Source organism: Cupressus sempervirens, chromosome 10, assembly GCF_028749045.1.
Source record: "Cupressus sempervirens isolate cs-2001-9-10 chromosome 10, ASM2874904v1, whole genome shotgun sequence".
In the NCBI taxonomy this organism is placed as follows: domain Eukaryota; kingdom Viridiplantae; phylum Streptophyta; class Pinopsida; order Cupressales; family Cupressaceae; genus Cupressus; species Cupressus sempervirens.
Genome location: NC_143127.1, coordinates 569,467,872 through 569,487,925, shown reverse-complemented (window position 1 = coordinate 569,487,925; position 20,054 = coordinate 569,467,872). Strand labels below are relative to the sequence as shown.

The 20,054-nt window shown below is 34.9% G+C and overlaps 1 protein-coding gene across 2 annotated transcripts in view; it reads right to left on the bottom strand.

The window, feature by feature from the left end:
• Window positions 1–397: 397 nt before the first annotated feature.
• The window catches only part of LOC149535156 (RNA-binding (RRM/RBD/RNP motifs) family protein), a 55,963-nt gene continuing 36,306 nt past the window's right edge, over window positions 398–20,054 (bottom strand). For both annotated transcript variants that reach the window (XM_089803996.1, XM_089803997.1), the window contains exons 9-14: window positions 10,810–10,864; window positions 9,808–9,884; window positions 9,150–9,533; window positions 8,965–9,069; window positions 1,031–1,156; window positions 398–914 (exon numbers count right to left, since the gene is read on the bottom strand). In XM_089803996.1, coding sequence (XP_089660122.1) covers window positions 831–914; window positions 1,031–1,156; window positions 8,965–9,069; window positions 9,150–9,533; window positions 9,808–9,884; window positions 10,810–10,864 — 831 coding nt within the window. In that variant the 3' untranslated portion in view covers window positions 398–830. The remainder of the gene's footprint in view (window positions 915–1,030; window positions 1,157–8,964; window positions 9,070–9,149; window positions 9,534–9,807; window positions 9,885–10,809; window positions 10,865–20,054) is intronic.

Genomic DNA, 20,054 nt, shown 5'->3' with positions numbered 1-20,054 from the left:
TAGCAATTTTAATGAATCAAAAAATTTATTTAATCGTGTAAGTTTGTAATGATATGTGATAAGGACTCAGCTCACAAGCACCAACTTTCTTTGAAGACTAAATGATAAAAATGATAAACTGCATTTGAAAAAAACTACAATTTTTTGAAGGAAATACTCCAATTTCTGTGCACATTATTTATCATTTTGATAAGGCAATCCAACGTAACTGGAGAAACTTTTAGTAATTTAATCAGTACTCAAACTGAAAAACAAAATACATTTACAGACTTCATTGCAGTGAAGATAAAAGAATTACTACATGTACTCCTGACCAATATTCAACTTAAGCAAAATGATTGAGATACAGGTGGCAAAGGCTATAAAAGAGGAGTGAGATTCAGTTATATCAAAAAAGTAGCAGCAACTATCCGTATCACTTAATAATTATAATAATATGATTTCAAAATCTACAGCTTATAACCAATGTGAGTAATTAAAAAAAAATGGTCACCTGTGGGTGGGAAACGCTGCAAAGAGCAGCATGATAATATCTATTGATGGAAAATCACAAAGCAGATATACCCTAAAATTTGGTTTAAAAGTATTAGATCCTTGAATGCTACTCCTCAAGTAGCAGATGAATCCTACTCCAAATAAATTAAAATATTCAATGCAGTAATTGCAGAATCAATGTACTATGTGCCATTCAAGTGTTTGGTAATTTAATTAAATTTAGTTGCAAAGCCAATGCACTGAAACCATTGGAATTCTTAATGGCATGTATCTCAGATACATTCATGAAAGTGGAATACCAGTTAATCTGGATGGCCTAAGGCCATGTCCATTTTTTAGTATGGTCTGTATCTGTAGTCCATTCGTGAAGGCCGACTCCCACTTATACCAGGTCTAACCCCAGAACTATCATAACCCCACTGTGAAAAGCATATTGCATGATTAGATTAACCACTAGGGAAATTTAGACTGCACAAACCAACATGCTTATATAAACATGACAATCAACAAGAGCTCTATAAGAAGATAAACTTACGTCATAGCCACCTCCAGAATATGATGATGTACCCCTTAAAGGTCCACCAATCCCTCCCGGTGGAGGAGCACCATCATCTAGATAATGATAACCATCATCTGGTGGAGTGGCGGAGTCTATTGCAACCTGTCAACCATCCAGAGACCATTTTAATGATAATTTATAAAGACTATGTAGCTTACAGAAAAGAAAAAGAAAAAGAAAAAAAGCGAATTTCCAACCATAAAATATAGAAAGCTATGTTACGAGCAATCAAAGCAGTTGGAACTAAAATCCCACACAACATTAACAACTTGTCATGGTCAATCATTACTTTATATGTACCATGCACAGGCATATTTTTATTGGGCAACCCTAATTCCAGCAATGATTTTCTAGCCACAATAAAATCTTCTCAACACCTAAAAAATCTAGCTCAATCAATCCAGAATAAGTTAGGTCTTCAATGCAAAATGCCAAGAGTGTCACTATGAAATCATAAGCTTTGCTGACCATGAAAGTTGCTTACATCAGCTCCAACATCTCTGATTGCATAGCCCTCACCAAGAACACTTCATCCAATTTGTTGGGAATCATATTACATCTAATCTACTTTATTGGGTTATAAGTTAATATGTTCGTATGTTAATAAATAAACTAGAGTAGTTTACTATTCCAGAACTATAAGTAGTAATTAGTTAGGTGGGTAGAGGGAAGTTAAGTCTTCTTCAGAAGATTTGCATGTCAATGTAAAATCAACCTGGACAAGTCAATAAATCATTAAGCTTTCTATATATTCGAAAATGGTATGATAAATGGGATAATAATCTGTGTATGGTCTACCAATTTCAATCCGGTGATTGGTGAACAATAAGAATAGAACGATGTTATTTGATTTCCTTCATTCCGATTTCCCCAAATGTTACTTTATTGATATTGTTGTCAGAGTTATTAAAATGACATGTTCTAGCTCTATGGAACAACCCCACCTCATAATAGATCCAAATCTCCCCTTTGAAAATATGCTGGCATGGTACAAAAGCTTCCAGATGGTGCCAATTACGTTTGGATTTGTAGTAATGTGATGTTAAATATTCAAGACCGTACAATTGAGCCAGACACATGGACTAGGTATCAAAGTTTGCCCAAGTAAAAATGTTGTAACCATTCAAGGAACATGTCATGGCATATATTAACGAGCATGAAAAAGCAAATCAGAGCAGGTTGCAAATCAAATCATCCTTTATTAAAAAAGGATTATCAAGGAAAGATGCCCACTCTACCCCATTATCCTTCAACGTACAAAGAGCCAATCACTTTTTGTCCACGTCTAAAGAACAGCATCTAGCCCTTACACATAAGAGATCAAATTAGCCAATGGAGCTAGCACTTCAAAATGAATCCAAAGATATTTTGATTAACACAGCAAGATGTTTCTATACAAAATGGATTGGCATTCAATATTGTTTGCTCACCATAATCACAACAAATTGTGAAAGAAGTTAATGAGGCTCCAAGAGGGTTATAAGGCTCAGGATTTGAGAACATGCATTGCACCTTTTTGGGAAAAAACCAAGTTTGTAGTCATTGAATTTGTAGGCCAAAACAAGGGTGTCCATTGATCGACTATAATTCAATGTCCCTAAAGGGGCAATGTTTAGATGGCAGTGGATTGTCAAACATGGTGCATTTATTGCTAACATTCTCATGGCAGTCATTGAGAAAGTGAGCCCTCAAAAAATTGTATAATCATAACTTGCGATGCCAAAAAATTTGAAGTGCTTAGCTTATTGGTTGAATGTTCTTCACCCATTTTTTGGACACTTGTGTCATCCACTCTGTCAATCTAATGCCACAAAACATTGGCACCAAAAATGACTGGACCAAAAAGTGAATGTTGAGGCTGAAGAGATAAAAATGTTCATCTCCAACCACCACATATCACAAGATATTCAAAACAAACTCAAAATTGAAGCTATTAAATGTAAGTGAAGCAATAAAATTTATTGTAATAATTGTCTCATTTTGGTAAGCAGGCCCTTGAAAAAATATTAAGTCATAACTAACAATGCCAAATATTAAGATTTTGGCATTGTTGATTAGGAGGTGTTATTCACAATGCTTTGGACATTGTGTTGTCCAACCCATCAACCTTATGCTACCAAAATTGGCAGCAAATCAGATTGGACCAAACAACTGTATGTTGAGATTGAAAAGACATATAAATGGTCATCATCAACTACCATTTATCACAAGACGTTCAAAACATTCTTAAAATTAGAGCTGCTAAAAGGTAAGTGAAGCAATAAGATATATTTTAATAACAATTAAGGCATATTACACTCACACATGGATTTAAATGGTTAAAATAACAAAAACAAAAAATCATTAAGTTCCTTTTTTTTCTTTTTAAGTTATTATTTGTGATAGAAGATTAATATGTTGATATTCTTAATAAATGTCAAAAAAAAAACTTTTGTTTTAAATATCTAACATACTTTTTCCTCAAGGAAAAACAATAAGAATGAGAATATAAAATAAAAATATAATGTGGTCTTCATAGATTTTTTGCTTTTGTTGAGAGTTAAAATAATATAATAATAACAAATTAGTACTAAAAGTTTTTTTTATTTTGTAACAAGTTTAATGAAATATAAAAATATAATAACAAGAATATATTAAAACATAATATCATAATGATTTAATATTGTTTAAAATATAATAACATAACTAATTTTTAAGAAATACCAAGTTGTGTATCTTTGCCATAAAGGTTTGAACCCTGTTGGAGTGCTATTGTTGAACGTTTAAAAGGAGATGAATTCCTCTATTTGTGGCCTCACCTATTCATAGCTCTAAATCAAATGTGTTTGCCCCACTTTCAAAAAACAAATAATTTTTTAGTAAAATAATGAACAAATATGATATCTTTCAGCATAGTTTGTCTATATTCCTCTAGAGATAGGTATGCTAGTAAATATGTTTCACTTTGGTAAACTTTTTCAATTTTATGTTGATTTTAAGTCTTGTAAAATTTATTGTCTTGGCTTTTGATTTTTCAATAATTTGTTGAAACATATTTTGCCTCCAACACAATTGCCTCGAGGAGACTTGTGAATGTTCGTGAGATACTTGTAAATTGTTCATTGGTCCCTACGGAAGCAATATAGCATAACAAGGGCAACAAATATCAAGAAAATGATCCTAGTTGACATTTGGTCATCATGCTGAATGTCTCCTGAATTTCACAGAGCCCATATTGAGTACAATCTATCTTCATACTAGCATGGATAGACCTAGTTTGGGTGAGATATAATAGCATGGACTCAATAATTGAGAAAATGAAAGCTGTCATAAATGCAAACGTGCAAGATCGTGAAAAATCTTACTTCAAACAAGTACACAAAATTATTGGATAGATGGAACAGAATGACCACTCAGCTATATCTTCTTTTCTTTGCATTGAAACCCAATGTTCTAGTGTTAAGTTCCTGTTTGTGTCAACAAAAATTCCCATACAGAGCTATTAAAGTTAGCCAAGGGTACAAGGCAATCACAAACTCTTCATGGATCTTGACATGCAGGATGGAAAGAGGATATAGTTCATGGATCTTGATATGCAGGATGGAAAGCAGATATAGTTCATGGATTTTGTCCACTCTATCGACCTCGGTATTATTGCTCTGTAGGACAAGTATTAAGGTTGATACTCGTAGTTGGTGGCACTTCCATGGCTATCATTCTCAAAACTAAAATCGCTTGCGAACAAAAAAAATTGCAAGTTTTATTTAAAAGAGGAAAAGAACTTGGTGTTTGCGCATTCGAACTTGTGGCTTCTTTCCCACAAACAAAGAGGGACACAGAAAAGTAGGAAATTGTAGCCAGACTCTACTGAATTGGATGCTTCCATTTCCCAACTCACTGCAATTAATTTAAAGATGAGCCAACTAGCAAGCATGAAGAGTCCTAATGCTCGTGCTAGTATCAATGCCAATGCCACAGCACTATTTGTAACTTAAGATAAATATAACAGAGATCAGAAAAATGTCAATAAGATTAATAAACTTCTATGGATCCAATATGTCATGTCAATCCTTCAACAGGAATCTACCAATGAGGAAAAGAGCAGTTTGTGCTTGTATGGATGAGACCAAATGGAGAGGAAGACTGATCCGATTAGGCTGAATCATTGAAAATGAATCTATTCTTATGCTTCTGATATGTTTTGCCAATTCTCAAACAGGTTCCAACCAATGAAGCAAAATATCACTTTGTACGTGTACAGATGGAACCAAATGACAAGGACAACTGCCCAAGGAGGCTGGATCATTCACGAAGCAATTTTCAGCCAGTAATAATTTAGAGCTAGAGATTTACACAAACCTAATCACATTTAAGAGTATATAAAAGCCCTCTCCCTGTTCCCTGACATAGAGATGGGAAAATTGTGGTAACATTTCATGAAAAAGTAAAGTGCCCAGGACAATGAAGATGCAAAGAAAGGATAAAAAATTCAAGCAAGACAATTATGATCCAAAAGCTTCCAATGCTGACCTTGTGATCTAGGTGACTCATTATGGTTCAGTAATCTATCTTTTCATGTTTATTACTGATTAAGTATGCTCTTTGAGCATAAATACTCAAGCTAAGGTAAAAACATTAGTATTGAAAAATCAATTCAGAATCACTTTCTCTAGAAGAATATTTAAAGGCATCTCTTTCCATTATAATTATTCGCAATCCTTTATTCCATTACATATGCCGTTTAGTAGAGATTCCACTTGCAAATCTACACATTGCAACCAATTGATGATTTAGACAAAACAAACATCTTGAAACTGTTCACAAAATTCCAGAAACTTAAAACCTCAGGAACATACAAATATCAAAAGACAGAATTGTTGAAATATATTAGCTAATCATGATTTATAGAAAACTGTTATCCAAGAATCTGAACTGTGCAAGCAATGAGAAGATACAATATATAACCAGAACATATAAATGCAAGAGGTTAGCACAGTCATGGAGACACATAGCTATAGATGCTACTTGTAGTCTTAATGTTTTCATCCACGCACAATACAAATAGAAACACTAACTAAACATTCATTAATTTTATCTCATAATCTGATAATCATGTGCTGAAAAACTGAATAGTTGTGCAAAAACAGCATTGGCATATTTGATGATTAAGTTGGGTCGGTATCATTCTTGCCTAACAGGGGTGCCATTGTTGAATGTTTAAATGGGGATGAGGTTCCCTATTTGTGATCTCACTGGTTTGTAGCTCCATGACCAAAAGTGTTCCTCTTTGAAGAAAAAAACGTGTGCCTACAGAGGATACTGCATAATTGTAAAAACTGAAACATTCACCTACACTAGGCCCAAAAGCAGAAGGCGTGATATATTAACTGTTTCCCTAACAATACCTCTTGCCCAAGGGTTTCATGCGACCGCCTAGAGGACAAAAGTATTCCTCTTTCACCTGTGAATGGGTCTACTGAGGTCTATCCCTCCTCTCTTTCTATTCCGGCATTGAACTAATGGAAAAGACCACAAGAAGTGTGATGGAAACACAATTTTGATGGTGCCTCAAATGGGAATCCAGGACCCTCCAGGGCAGGGTTCATAATCAGAGATGCTAGTGGAGACCTTATTGCCTTGGGTGGTAAATCTCTTCAAGATGGAACTACCAATTTTGCTTAGCTGAAGCAGCTCTTTTGGCTATTAGAGCTTCAAAGAAGTTGGGGGAGACAAAACTACATGTTGAAGGGGACTCACTAATCATTATCAATGCCATCATCAAAGGGGGCATGGATGCTTGGCACCTGCAAAATTACATCCTCAGAATTAAAAATGAGTTGTCCATACCAGAGGATTTTAAAATCACACACATATAAAAAGCCTGAAATAAGGAAGTAGACAGAATGTCAAACTGGGCTCTAACTCTCAACATGTCCAAGATTGTTATGGAAGATCTTACTCATGTCAGATGGGATGATTAAACATTCCTAACAATTATCCTCTTCCCCCCTCATCAAGACACGCTTAAAAACTCATTAATGCAGCATGCAATTGGGGGATACAAAATGCCATTCCCAGATTGTACTACATTGGATATGACCGGCACTTATTACATGCCATCACTTGCCACCCTAATTCTTTGTAGTGTGACCCTTTCTTTTATATTCACATGCTTCCATTTGCAGAGCATTTACAAAAAATCACTCGTTTTGGTGTGGAGGCAATGGAGTTTGCCTTCACCTCGCAATGCTGAAAGCAATAAAATACCATTCCATGGCCACAGTAGGAAAATCAGAGTGGACAAAATGTTTAAGTTCATCCATCCCAGATTGGCAGACATGGTAGATTGGCTTTTGGGGGAAAATGTTCTCCCAGCTAGAGAATCATTACCACACCAACACAGACATTTATTCTATGATCTTGGCTTGGGCGCTACAATTGGGTGAAGGTAAGGATATCATTAATTTTATGATGCATCAATTGGTCCCAGCAGAAGCCTTGATAGGGATAGACGAGATTCAAGCCACCTAACCCCCTGGAATTAGAATGAACTTGGGGAAGAAGCCTGCTGGAATTGAAAAAATTCCAGGTACAAAATACACACCATTTGTGTGGAGATTTATTGAAAACTTGAGGCACATGTGATTCTAAGAAGCAAGGAAGGATTAGTACGCTCTGAAGTTACTGGTAATGCAGCACATCATTGATAAAGACATCACTCAAATGAACGCAAGGGTTGGTTGGGCAGCCGCAGATGAGGAGTGCCTAGGGGAGTTGTAGAGCGTAAAAGAGCTATCAAACAGGGTGGACAAAGGTTGGCCTGAAGCCAAAATCAATGCAATGCTGCAAGCAAGGATTCAGGGTTTCATCGTGCGGGCCCTCCAATAAAGTGAGGTTCTGCTTCACCTTTCCCTTTCCTTTGCTCTGTGCTGGTTATAGGTCGGGTTTTGGGATCATGAGATTTTTGTTATTAAAATTTGATATTGCCTCTGGTGTGCCATGGGCATGAGTGGTTGTTTTGGTACTTCTGGGAGATTATCACTTTAAGGACAGTTGTCAGAACTGCTATTTTTGGGGTCAGGAATTGGGGAGCAGGGCTAACAGAAATCCCAAAAAGGATTAAAGCATGAATCAGCGGAAATCCCCTCTTTTTCACTTGTAAAGAAAAATGGCAAATTGTTTTTGTTTAGTAATGGCAGACAGTGTCTTTTGCATGGAGGTTATGTTCTCAGCTTACCTGGTGGTCAATTTTGAGTTATCTCTGGCAGAATTTTGAGAATGTACATGTTTCTGTAACTTTTTGATGATGTTGGAAATGGCTTGTTTGAAGAATGGGTTTGAGCAGGATTGAAGAACAATTGTGTCCAAACTGTCAGAATGGACAATTGCTAAGCCAACCTGACACAGTTTTGTTCATGATTAACGGCGAATGGATTATCAGAAAAGAATGGCAGCAATGAAGGCAACCAAAGGCCAACAGATTGATTTAGTTACAGAACTGTTATTATTCAAAATCTCTCTTGGTTCCCTCCTGTTTTTGTCTAGAAGTGTTAATGCTTCTTGGAACTTTTCTTTTGTGTGTCTTGTCATAACTGATTGCTTTGTATAATCTTTGTGAAAACTCTGTATTTGCAGTAGCAGACCTCTGTAATTGAGTATGTAAGGATGATTAGGAGTTGGGGGTTATTTTGGATGGATTGTTCAGCTCCTGGACTCCATCATAGTTACTTAATGTAATGTTCGGTGTACTTACTTAATGTAATGTTCTTACTGTTTCAATAAAATCAAACTTATTACAGGGGAAAAAAAGGTATTCCTCTTTGAAGAAAAAATGAGTGTGCCAACAGAGGAAACTGCATCCCCGTAATCAATGAAATATTCTCCTAAACAAAGCAGAAGGCATGATTTATTATGTGTTTCCTTTACAATACCTGTTGCCCAAGGATTTCATGAGACCTTCTAGAAACACGGTCTGCCACTCCTTCTTCAGCAAATGTCACAAATCCAAAGCCTCTATGCCCAGTCCTCCTTGGGTCCTGATCCAATACATGTTTATAAGAATCTTACCAACAATCCATGACATGCATGAAGCATTTTTTATATACACAACTTTTACCTTTGGAACATACACATCTACAACCAGACCAAAGTTGCTAAAATATTGACGAAGATCATCAGCATTGGCGTCTTGAGGAAGCCTGCCAACAAATATCTTCCGGCCCATGCCCCTGGGTGGACCAGAATAAGACCCAGAACTATACCCTGAACGATGATCATCAATGCCAAATGAAGCTCCTCCAAACATACTGCCTGGTCCATGTGGGGGCCACGAATTTCCACTGCCATAACCACTACCATAATCATCTAGGAATCTTGAGCTTGGCTGATCATACAATGTAGTTGCCCCCAATGCCCCATACCTTGTTGTGGCATTAATATAGGCATTGTATGCCCCATATCCACCAGATAATGGTCTTTCCCACTGCCTTGAGCTCTCTTCCTGAAAGTAATAGATGGTCTTTAAATACATATCTTTGAATTGTGTAAGTTTAGATTCGAATTTTTGTCAGAAACATCCCCTTTTCATACATGTTGGTATAGCACTGAAATCCTATTTGTCAATATTCCAACAAATAATACCAACTTTACAACCCAACAAGTACAATCTACAAGATTCTATGTCCCTTGTATGTATCATTATTTTATGACATTCCTTTCAAATACGCCCCATGACAGAAACTGGGAGCTTAAATCACATTAATATTGATTGTTACCTTTGGTGTTGCTCGATCTACTGCAATAGTAGTCCCCCCCAACTCATGTGATTCTGACATAATCCTGTCAACAGATTCTATAACAAGAAGCAATAGCAACAGAGACAGTCATCAAACTATGATATACCATTGTTTTGACAACACTAAAGGCCATTACAACAAATTTAATGTTTAATACTAATGACTATTTTTTTTTTTTTAAGTATCTCAGAAAAGAAAAACATAGTGTACATGCTAGAAAAGGCATATGATAGGCAAAAACCAGATATTATTTTACTAACCTAATTATAGAAAAAGTAAATATACATGAGTTTATGTGTCTTCTATTAGTCACATGTCACGTGTTTGTCAGAGATAATACAGCTTCAAACACTCTAAGCTCAATTGCTCACTTAAAATTTTAAAATACTTGCAGTTTTCTGATGCATTTTTAACAATTTTCTTGCGAACTGAGGTGCTACAGAACTTTTCAAAAAATGGTCGTCCAGTACCACACTAGCAATTTGTACTGGCGTTGACCTTTTTTAAAGTGGAGCCTTGATCTAACCACTCTGTGTGAACAGAATGGTTATTTATAATATAAAATTAGTAACTTGAATTGAATGTCATAAAGAAATCACATGTGAGTCAGTTGTTTGTTTTGCCAGCAAAGAAATTTTAATATGTAAAACAAGGTTTACTGTGCCTGTTTACAAATTTGAAATTTGCTAGGACAACTCCGCTTTAATTTAAGATAAAAAATGTAAACTCCAACCTAATGTAGTTTTGCCAATTCTTCAACAACACCTCAGATTGTGGGAAGCATGTCAACTCCACTTTAAATCAAGTTAAGGCCAAAAATGTAATCCCCAACCTAATGTACTTTTGCTGACTCTAGCAACAAGAATTATTTTTATTTTTTTTTAAACTAAAAAATTCAGCAATTTATGGCCAGAGACTTCTTGTTGAAACTATCAAACATCAAAAACAACAGTTCCAGAGAATTTAGAAACACCTCATTACCTGAGCTTTCAAAAGTAATAAAACCAATTCCACGATGTTTTCTTGAACCATGCTCCTGCAAAGTACCATACAATTACCAAGCTTAAATCATTTTAATACATATATTTGCATGTTTATCATATTTTGCAGAATTTATTATGCTTAATACTTATTCAATGTTATCTTGTACAATTAGTATCTCAAAAACCAATGTAAAACAATTCCAATATATTTCCAAGAGTACTCCACTAATAATTGAGAAAAAAATGCAACAAGTAATTTATAAAGAGCTCAAATAGAAATGCAAAGATTTGATTTGGACTAGCTCAAATTGGAAACCATTAAGAAGCCCCAGATGCAAAAGGTCCCAGCAAACTAGAGTACAAAATTCATCTGAGAGGTGGACTCAGGAGGTTGGCTAATCTCCAATCTTATAAAGGCTATGTGCTTCTGAAGCCTTTCACCAGTTATACAGACATGTTAAACGCATTAAGACAGAACACATCTTATTGCTGGATTTAATCTGTAACATTGGACTGGATTTCTATTAAAAAGGGTCATGAGAATTATATAGTCACTTAAGAGAAATGAAGCTCAATAATATTCTCTAAACCATCTTTAAGAGTCAAGATACTATCTCAAGGCAATGTAAAATTTTATGTTTTGAATATTAAGTTTTATATTTACTCCTGGACAACTGAATATAAGATTCAAGAAGTTTTTGTATATGGCAGATAACAGGACGGTGCAAAGAAACAGAAGAAGCAATGTAACTTTGTCTACAAAGGATGGGTTCGTGATGAACAATCTAAAGCTTCAAGGAAGAAGATTGTTCTTGCAGACCACTCCTCTAGTTTTCAGTTTCTGATAATTGAAGACCCAAACATAAAATTCAACAAGTATAAAATTACAAGAAGAGCACTAAAAACAACATATTAGGTCAGCTCTAAAGTTAAACCAATTTGTAAAAACCATGAAGAAAATTTATTTATAAAAAAAAATTAACAAGCATAGATTAATCTCAATTTTTACTAAAAAACTTTGTTCACCATAAAATGATACGAAATTGCAATTTATATAAAATATAGGAAGAGATTTAGAAAGTCACTACAAGCGAAGATAGAAACATTCTCACATTGCAAGGAAGCTTATAGAGTGTCTAGAAGAAAAAGACTTAACAAAATGCTAACCTAATAATTCTCAAGTTACTTTCATAATGCAAATCACTTCAAGATGACATAATTTTAAGCATGAGGCATAACAATCCACTCATTTTTCAGCAGAAAAATGACTTTGTCATCATAAGACTGTTTATATGTGCCAGTTTTGACCATTGTTAGACACATGAACAATGAAACTGAAGGATTCATAGAGGGACTTGAAATTGTTCACCTTCATCTTTTCACATTGAAGATAGTTAGTTGCCTCTTGTTGATTCATGTACTTGTTTTCTACTGAAAATGCATCTTTTGGGATATGTACTAAGGAGACTGTAATGTCCCCTCTACAGATTTGTCCCTAATTCACTTCTAATTTCCAACTTGGGGTTTGGAATTGATCTTACTTATATTATGTTAATATTGTGGATAACAGATGAGAACTTCAATTATATATTACTATTATTAATATACAATTTATTTCCCAACCCAATATGTTCTCTCAAAAATATACAAGTTCTTTGAATTAAGAGAGAATTATTTCATATATGAGAACAGGGCATATTTATTATTTAATAATACTCTTCCCATAAAAATGCCCCAAACTTAAATTGGCATGTGTACTCTTATACACTGTTATCTTATCTTACACTTAAAATCATTGTTTAGTACTGGCACTTTTTATTTATTTTGATCCCTTAATACCTCTCCAAGACCCCTTTCTTCCTTTTATATTCTTACTACCTAATTGCCTGATATCTTTATGCTCTTTTCTTTTAACTGTTTTCTGTCCACCCTAATATTTCAGCTCCCCTATAATTTCGGCCTCTGAAACATGTGTTTTGACTCTTTTAACAATATATGGTATTTGACTTGATTATGTCATTCGATGCTTTTCTTCCTTTGCCCACTGGTTATATTATCCTATTCACTATTTTGTATGTTAACATTTTTCCCCCATTAATGCCAAGTGGGTATATGTATGGGCCCAAGAGGTGCCTCATCATCTCATGTACCCATCCCGACCCAAAGGGGTGGTGTCTTATCGGTCTTAGATTATTATTATATTTTAAATGTAGTTTGATTGGTGTGATATAATATGAATTTTAGATTTATAAATTATGGATCATAATGTTGATGTTTGTTAACTTCAGTTGGCTAAACTCGTGAGACTAAACTGAAGTTATATATATATTGTATATATTAAATATGTGATGTCTATATATGTTCAAATATATATGTGTATAGTAAATAATAAACTATTATATTCAATGAAGGGACATGTCTATCCATATTTTATCCAATATAAGAGAGATGGCTGTCATTTGGAAAGGATATACCTTACGGGCAATGCAATTACATTTGCAGCGATCCTCAAGAAATCCAACATATTATTATTTGTTGAAATGTACATAAATAGAATATTATTATTGCCTCTTAAATATACATTATTACTAATTGGTTTGAATGAAATATTAAAGCTATCAATATATTGAGCGGTTTATGAATGTATTCATATGTTTGTTGATGATATTATTGTGTTTGTTTTGTCGATTCTTTTCTTTTACTATCCCAAATGACTTGTAATGGTTCCCTGACATTGTCATAATCAAGGTGTTGCGATGACGAATCCTATTTCCTCATGCCATTTATAATCGATAGCTTTTTGAAGGTACACTGAATCAATATTATTCAATGTCCACAATATGTTATTTTAAATCTACTTAGGTATATACATTTGAATAATTATCAGAAATAAGAGAGAGATAACAATGCTTGATTATATATTAATAATATATTGTGTATTATTATTATTATGTATCTATTTGATACTTTAATCCTTAGTTACTCGGGTTCATTGTTTTGGCCCAAGAACCCTGCCTGGGTTCTAACCAATTCGAAATATTGTTCCGGTTCGATCAGGGTTCAATTTTCCTTGGGCCCCATAGTCCCGAATTCGGACCCAGGTGAATTTGGCCTGCCTAGATCGAATTTGGGTGAATTTGGGATCTAAGATTCAATTTACATAATTTTAATTTTATTTTAATTGTTTACATGTCATGTCTTCATAGATTGCTAGTTCATCCACTTCAAAGAGAAATTGGGGCACACATTCTTTCATCCATTCAATGAAGTGCAATAGGTTGCAACCAAAAAGAGCAGAGAACTTGGTGTTTGTGCATTACAACTTGTGTCTCCTCTCGCACAAGACTAAAGAATACAAAGAAGGGGAGACAAAGAGGTGGGATGTAGTGCAGGGTTGGCGAACTTGGATATTTCTGCTTCTCGTCTTACAATTGAAGATTGTGAAGATTTTGATGCCCATACTATTGTTGTTGGTGCTGATCTCATTGGCCTTAGCTCTATTGCTGAGTCAACTAATGCAGAAGGACTATGAGGAGAAGAAGAAGAAGAAGAAGAAGAAGACGATGAATATTAAAATTTTATACATTATGATTAGTTGACTTGAACTTGAAACAATGGTACTTGAACTTGCTGTTATGATTCATGGATCATGATTTACTTGTAATTTTGAATCTTTGATGTTGAACTTGAAAATTGAAATATATGATGCTATGATTACAACTTATGTGTTAAAAGTTTATGCCTATGGTGTTTTTGTTGTTTAAATGATTATCTTAGTTTACATCATATATGATTTTATGATACTCTATGCTTCTGGGCTTCATAAATATGTATATATATAATTTTTACATGTTTTTGTACGAACGAACCCAAACAAACCCAAAACCCTTTCCAAAATTTTGCCGTACCAGCAAACTAGTTCCGAACCTATATTTTGAACTGAACTCGAAGCGGTAACTAAGCTTTATTCAGTTATAATAGTTGGGTCCCATTCTAGGTGGATATGATAGAGAATCTTACTTTTTAAATGCAAGGAAGGATGTTTAGAGATAGCACTACAACTTTCTTGAGTAATATTTTGGCCATGCTAATGTTTAGGCTATTAACAATTAAAGGTAGACGTGCATTTCTATGTTACCAAAGGATTGTATGATGGCAGGCTGTCACACTCAAGTTCACCAAATTGGGGTTAAGTGAGAGGATACTAAGAGAGATGCATTCTTTTGAAGGCCTCCAAAAGGAAATTGTGCATTTCAATGCTCTCTAAGCATTGAGTGATTGCATGCAGCAACATTCTAGTTCACCAAATTAGAAGCGCAAGGATGCTAAAAGAGAACCATTCTGTTGGAGGCATCCAAAAGAACCAATTTTTTTATTGAGTTCACCAAATTATAACCCAATCATCTTTCATATATCCTACAGCATATGCAAGGCTTCCACTGAAGACAAGAGAAGCATCCCCTTCACAGTATATTGTGAGGCTGGGACAAAAAGAATTCATTGAAGGGTGAATGAATCAAACTAATAAAATTTACAACACAAAGTGTGCAAGTTGACCATCTCTAACTTTGATGGGTGGGGAAAAATCACAGCCCATTAATGAATCCAAAAACTACAGAGCTTTTATCTGTTAACCCCAAGATGAAGAAGATGACATTACATTTGCCAAAAGCATAGCAAAAACCCAGCGACTTAAAGTGCTAAATATTAAAATCTCCTAAAAAATCTCTTTTTTTGTAAGATTCAACTGCAATATATAATAAATTAATAATTGACATCTTGAAAGAGAAAGTGCATGGTTTTATATCAAAAGCATATTAAAAACATGTCTTAACCAACATTTTACATGCATAGACATTTTTACCATTGTGTTTTCGCATCTATAAAATCACAGGTAAAACTTGTAAAAACTCACCTAGCAAAATAAATAGATAACTACACAACTTGGAGAGTACTAGCAGAGTTTGCAAACTATGGGTGGAACCATGGCTTAATCATTGAAAACCATCTATATATAATACCTATTATGCCTTCACAAAAAAATCATTGAGAGATTTGACCAAAAACAACATGAAACTTACTTCGAAGAATGAACAAGAATAAGTCAAATAGGAACCCATATAGATCATGTGAGAGAGTTCCAAAGACTAGCAGTTGTGGTTCCCAAAATATCTGAGGAAAGGACCAGTTAGCTATTTATAGAAGGATTATCCAATACCATTTGTGGCGAGTAAGCACCTTTGACCCTACCACTCTCCAAGAGGCAATCCTAAAAGCCACATGGCCTGATGCTGCTCAAACAAGAGAAAAGGGATACTCTAGATACACATCAAACTATTAGTTAGTCTAATGCCTATTGTTGTGTTTGATAACATTGGTTATCTATCGATGTATTTATTGTTGTCAATATATCGATTTGCATTTGTACTGATGTAATCGATGCATATTTATGTATGTGATCAAATTAGCTTTTATTTGATGAAGATGTTGTGTCTTTAAGCTTTACTCAATAATGAGTGCATGAAACAAATTTTAAATCCTTAAAAAAACTCTAAATTTCAAGGGCTTTTTCAATTTGCTAAGTTTTTGCCAAGTCACAAGCCAGCCTTGTCAAGTCCAAGACGAGACTGAGTCTGGGGACTTTAGCAAGGAAAATAAACAAGTGGAGCTTTGAAGTGGAAAAACAAAATCTAGTAGTTACTACACCCTTATATCCTAAGAACCATTAAGGTTCCTCTGGCAAATAAAGGCAAATATCTTCATAGAATGTTACATAGATGGGTAACATGCTTCTAACCCTCATCTTGATATATATATTAACACAAAGAGATATCTAGGATACTATGCAATGGCAGGTCAATCCAAATTGGTCTTTTATATTTAGAAGTGATATGGAAAGAATTATGAGAGAAAAGTTGTCTTTAATTAGAAGCAATCAAATTTTCAATACTTTCATTAAGATATTCAAATTAAAAACTTAATATAGTATTAATGTCGTGTGGCAGAAGTAATACTATGAGAAGATGCAGGTTGGGAAACATCTTGATCACTTTATTATTGATCATTGCTTGAGGACAGGCAATCCTAGAAAGGCATCAATAATCATAAGTGAATGAAAGGCAGCAATTTAATTGATAACTAATAAGGCAACGAGAGCAGTGTAGTTTAGAAGAAATGTCACTCTTCAAGAAAGGACTACCACCTAAAAAGACACAACTTTTCAGCAACAATAGAAGGATATGAAAGTCAGTCAATCAATCCATGGAAAAATCAGAGGACATCAAAGAAGACAAGTTATTGAATTGATCGATGGACAAATCTGATATAAGGGAATCAGATCCAGATATACAGTTATTGTGCATTATATCCGTAATTTCTATTAAGTCTCTCATGCAATCAATCTGCCTATACAGATTTAAAGACATTGATTTATAAAGTATTTGATACAATCAATCTTCTTATATGCATTAATGGATACTGATTACAATAAAATCATAATTACACCACCCTGCCAGATGGGGGGACGGCAAGACAAGGGGACAAGTTTCCAAGACAGGGAAACAGAGGAGCCTTGATTTGGGGATGGTGGGGGGACTGCGGCAAGGGGATGGGGGGGTGGCAAGGGGAGCAAGGGTGTATATACTATACATATGGTACTTAAAATGCTAGTTATGAAAAGATGTACTACAATTATACAATATAACATATAACGATGTAAAAAACTTAAACATTGAACATTCCATTGAAGTTTTGAACTAGAACATCATGATTCATGATTAAATGACAAACAATGAACATTAAACATCAACAAATGAAAGCGTGTCAAATTATATAATTTTAAATTTATAATATATTTTATATATATATATCAGTCTTCAGAAGACAGATATACATAGTTACACCGCCCTGAGAGGCAAGGGGACAAGTTTCCGAGAAGAGGGGATAAAGGGGCCTTGATTTGGGGACGGCGGGGGATGGTGGCAAGGGGATGGGGGGGTGGCAGAAGGAGCAAGGGTGTATATACTATACATATGGTACTTAAAATGCTAGTTATGAAAAGATGTACTACAATTATACAATATAAGATACAAAGATGTAAAAAACTTAAACATTGAACATTGCATTGAAGTTTTCAATTGGAATATCATGATTCATGATCAAATGACAAACAAACATTGAACATTGAACATCAGCAAATAATAAATATTAGTCTAGACTCTATATATCAGCCTTCAAATCAATAGTATAAGTATCTACATCTACTATCTAATAGTAAGCAATGATCATATGAGTTGTGACATAAAGATGATTACAATAAGTATCATGTGTCATGAATCGTGATATCAAAATAAGTATATAATGCAAACAAAAACTACAAGTCTCCAAGAGTCCAAATCAAAATGTCAAATCAATGAAGAAGACTCCTTGGCGTCCCCCCGCACCCCCACACTCGGAGATGTCTCGCCGTCTCGAAGACCTCTACCCATCTCCGAGACGTCTCGACGTCTCCGGCAGCGGTGGCGCTCTAAGTGGCGCCCCCTGAAACGCCAAGACATCGTTCCCCCATCCCGAGGACGTCCCTATCTCCAAGACGGCCCAGTGTTACACTACAGATATAGAAATGCAAATGTGAATAAAAATAAAGAATATTAGGCTTTTGAACAAAGGAGGAAGGAATGGGTCCCACATCCCATTATAACAAAAATATAACCAAAAAAATATTAAGTCTTACTTTTTTTAATTTTTGAATGTCCCCCATTATAACAAAAATATAACCAAAAAAATATTAAGTCTTATTTTTTATTTTATTTTAATGTCCCCCATCTTGTTGCCGCAAGAGATGTCCCAGCATCCCCCTCGCGTCCTCTTGCACCCACAAGGGACACGGAGATGTCTCTGAGACGTCTTGCCGTCTCTAGCGGAGGTGGCGCTCTAAGTGGTGCCACCCAAAATGCCGAGACGTCATCCCCCCATCCCAAATGCATCCCCGTCTCCAAGACGGCCCAATTTTTATTTTTATTTTTTTTTTGGGGGGGGGGGAGGGGGACGCGTCCCCGTGTTACACTGAATAAAATCAATACTTATGTTATATTTGTAAATATATACATGTATTTATCCAATTATCAATCAAATGTAAAGTCGGAGGAAGTAAGCTAGGGAGATGCAGTCTACCGGCTCCCTTGAACTAAAATAGACCGCCCCAAGCAATGAAATTAATCGTAGTTGAACATTCCTACCTCTTGTGTGCCGAGAGGCAAGTTGATTATCCCACAGAAAGGACCTGGTCATCGTTGCATGTTCCTGCTGCTTGTACGATAATAGACAAGCTGCCATGATTTGGATGTTGTAAGCTCCTAGGCTCAGTTGGGTTGGGCAGCTTACTGGCACTCTTTCAAGTCTCCTACTAAATTATGACTGGTAATAAGATAGATAGATAGTTGTAATGCTTGTCAAGACGTGTGTTCACTAATCCATGTACTTGTACATCAATTCTTAAATACTGATTATTAGATGAGTTTACTATGGTAGATCATTGTTCAATTATAAATTATATTGTTGGAGTTGTTAACTTTGTGCAAATTAAGGTATATTTCAACTTGGGGACATTACAGCCTTTGCAGAAAGGATTACTCAAGAATATACCTTGCACAGAACTGTGCATACCTTGCAAAGCATCATAAGACAGCAGATGACAAAAATGCAGGAAGAGTGCATTAAGAAAATAGCAATGTGAAGGAAAAAAAGCATTGTTGCCAACTCCACAAGAAATCATGCTAATTTTGGGTATGAAGTGTCCTGAAAAAGGATTTGTATTGGAATTTCCTGGGATTCAATCAGGTTTGATCATCTCTCAAGATGAAACAATTCTGCTAAATTGCTTCTGAATCCACACGGATCAGACTGTTATTTCATGCTTACAGAAAGATTGTCACAATTCCAAGCCTTGAATTGATTTCAACAATTTTTTTGTTAACTAACTTGGAGCATAAAAGCCAAAACATCAAAGCTTACTTCCTTTCATTTTACACAACAATTTGTAGAGGGAAAATGAAATACAAAAGGCTAAAGATAGAGACAAAAAGCTAAATTCATGTGTTATAATAACCCTAAAACAATGTGCCTATCAATAAGTCATACTTTAAATATTGTCAGAAATAAATTCCTCCCTCATCACATTTTGCAATACATGAATTAATTATATTTTAGAAAACCAATCTATAGTATTAATAATATAGTATAATA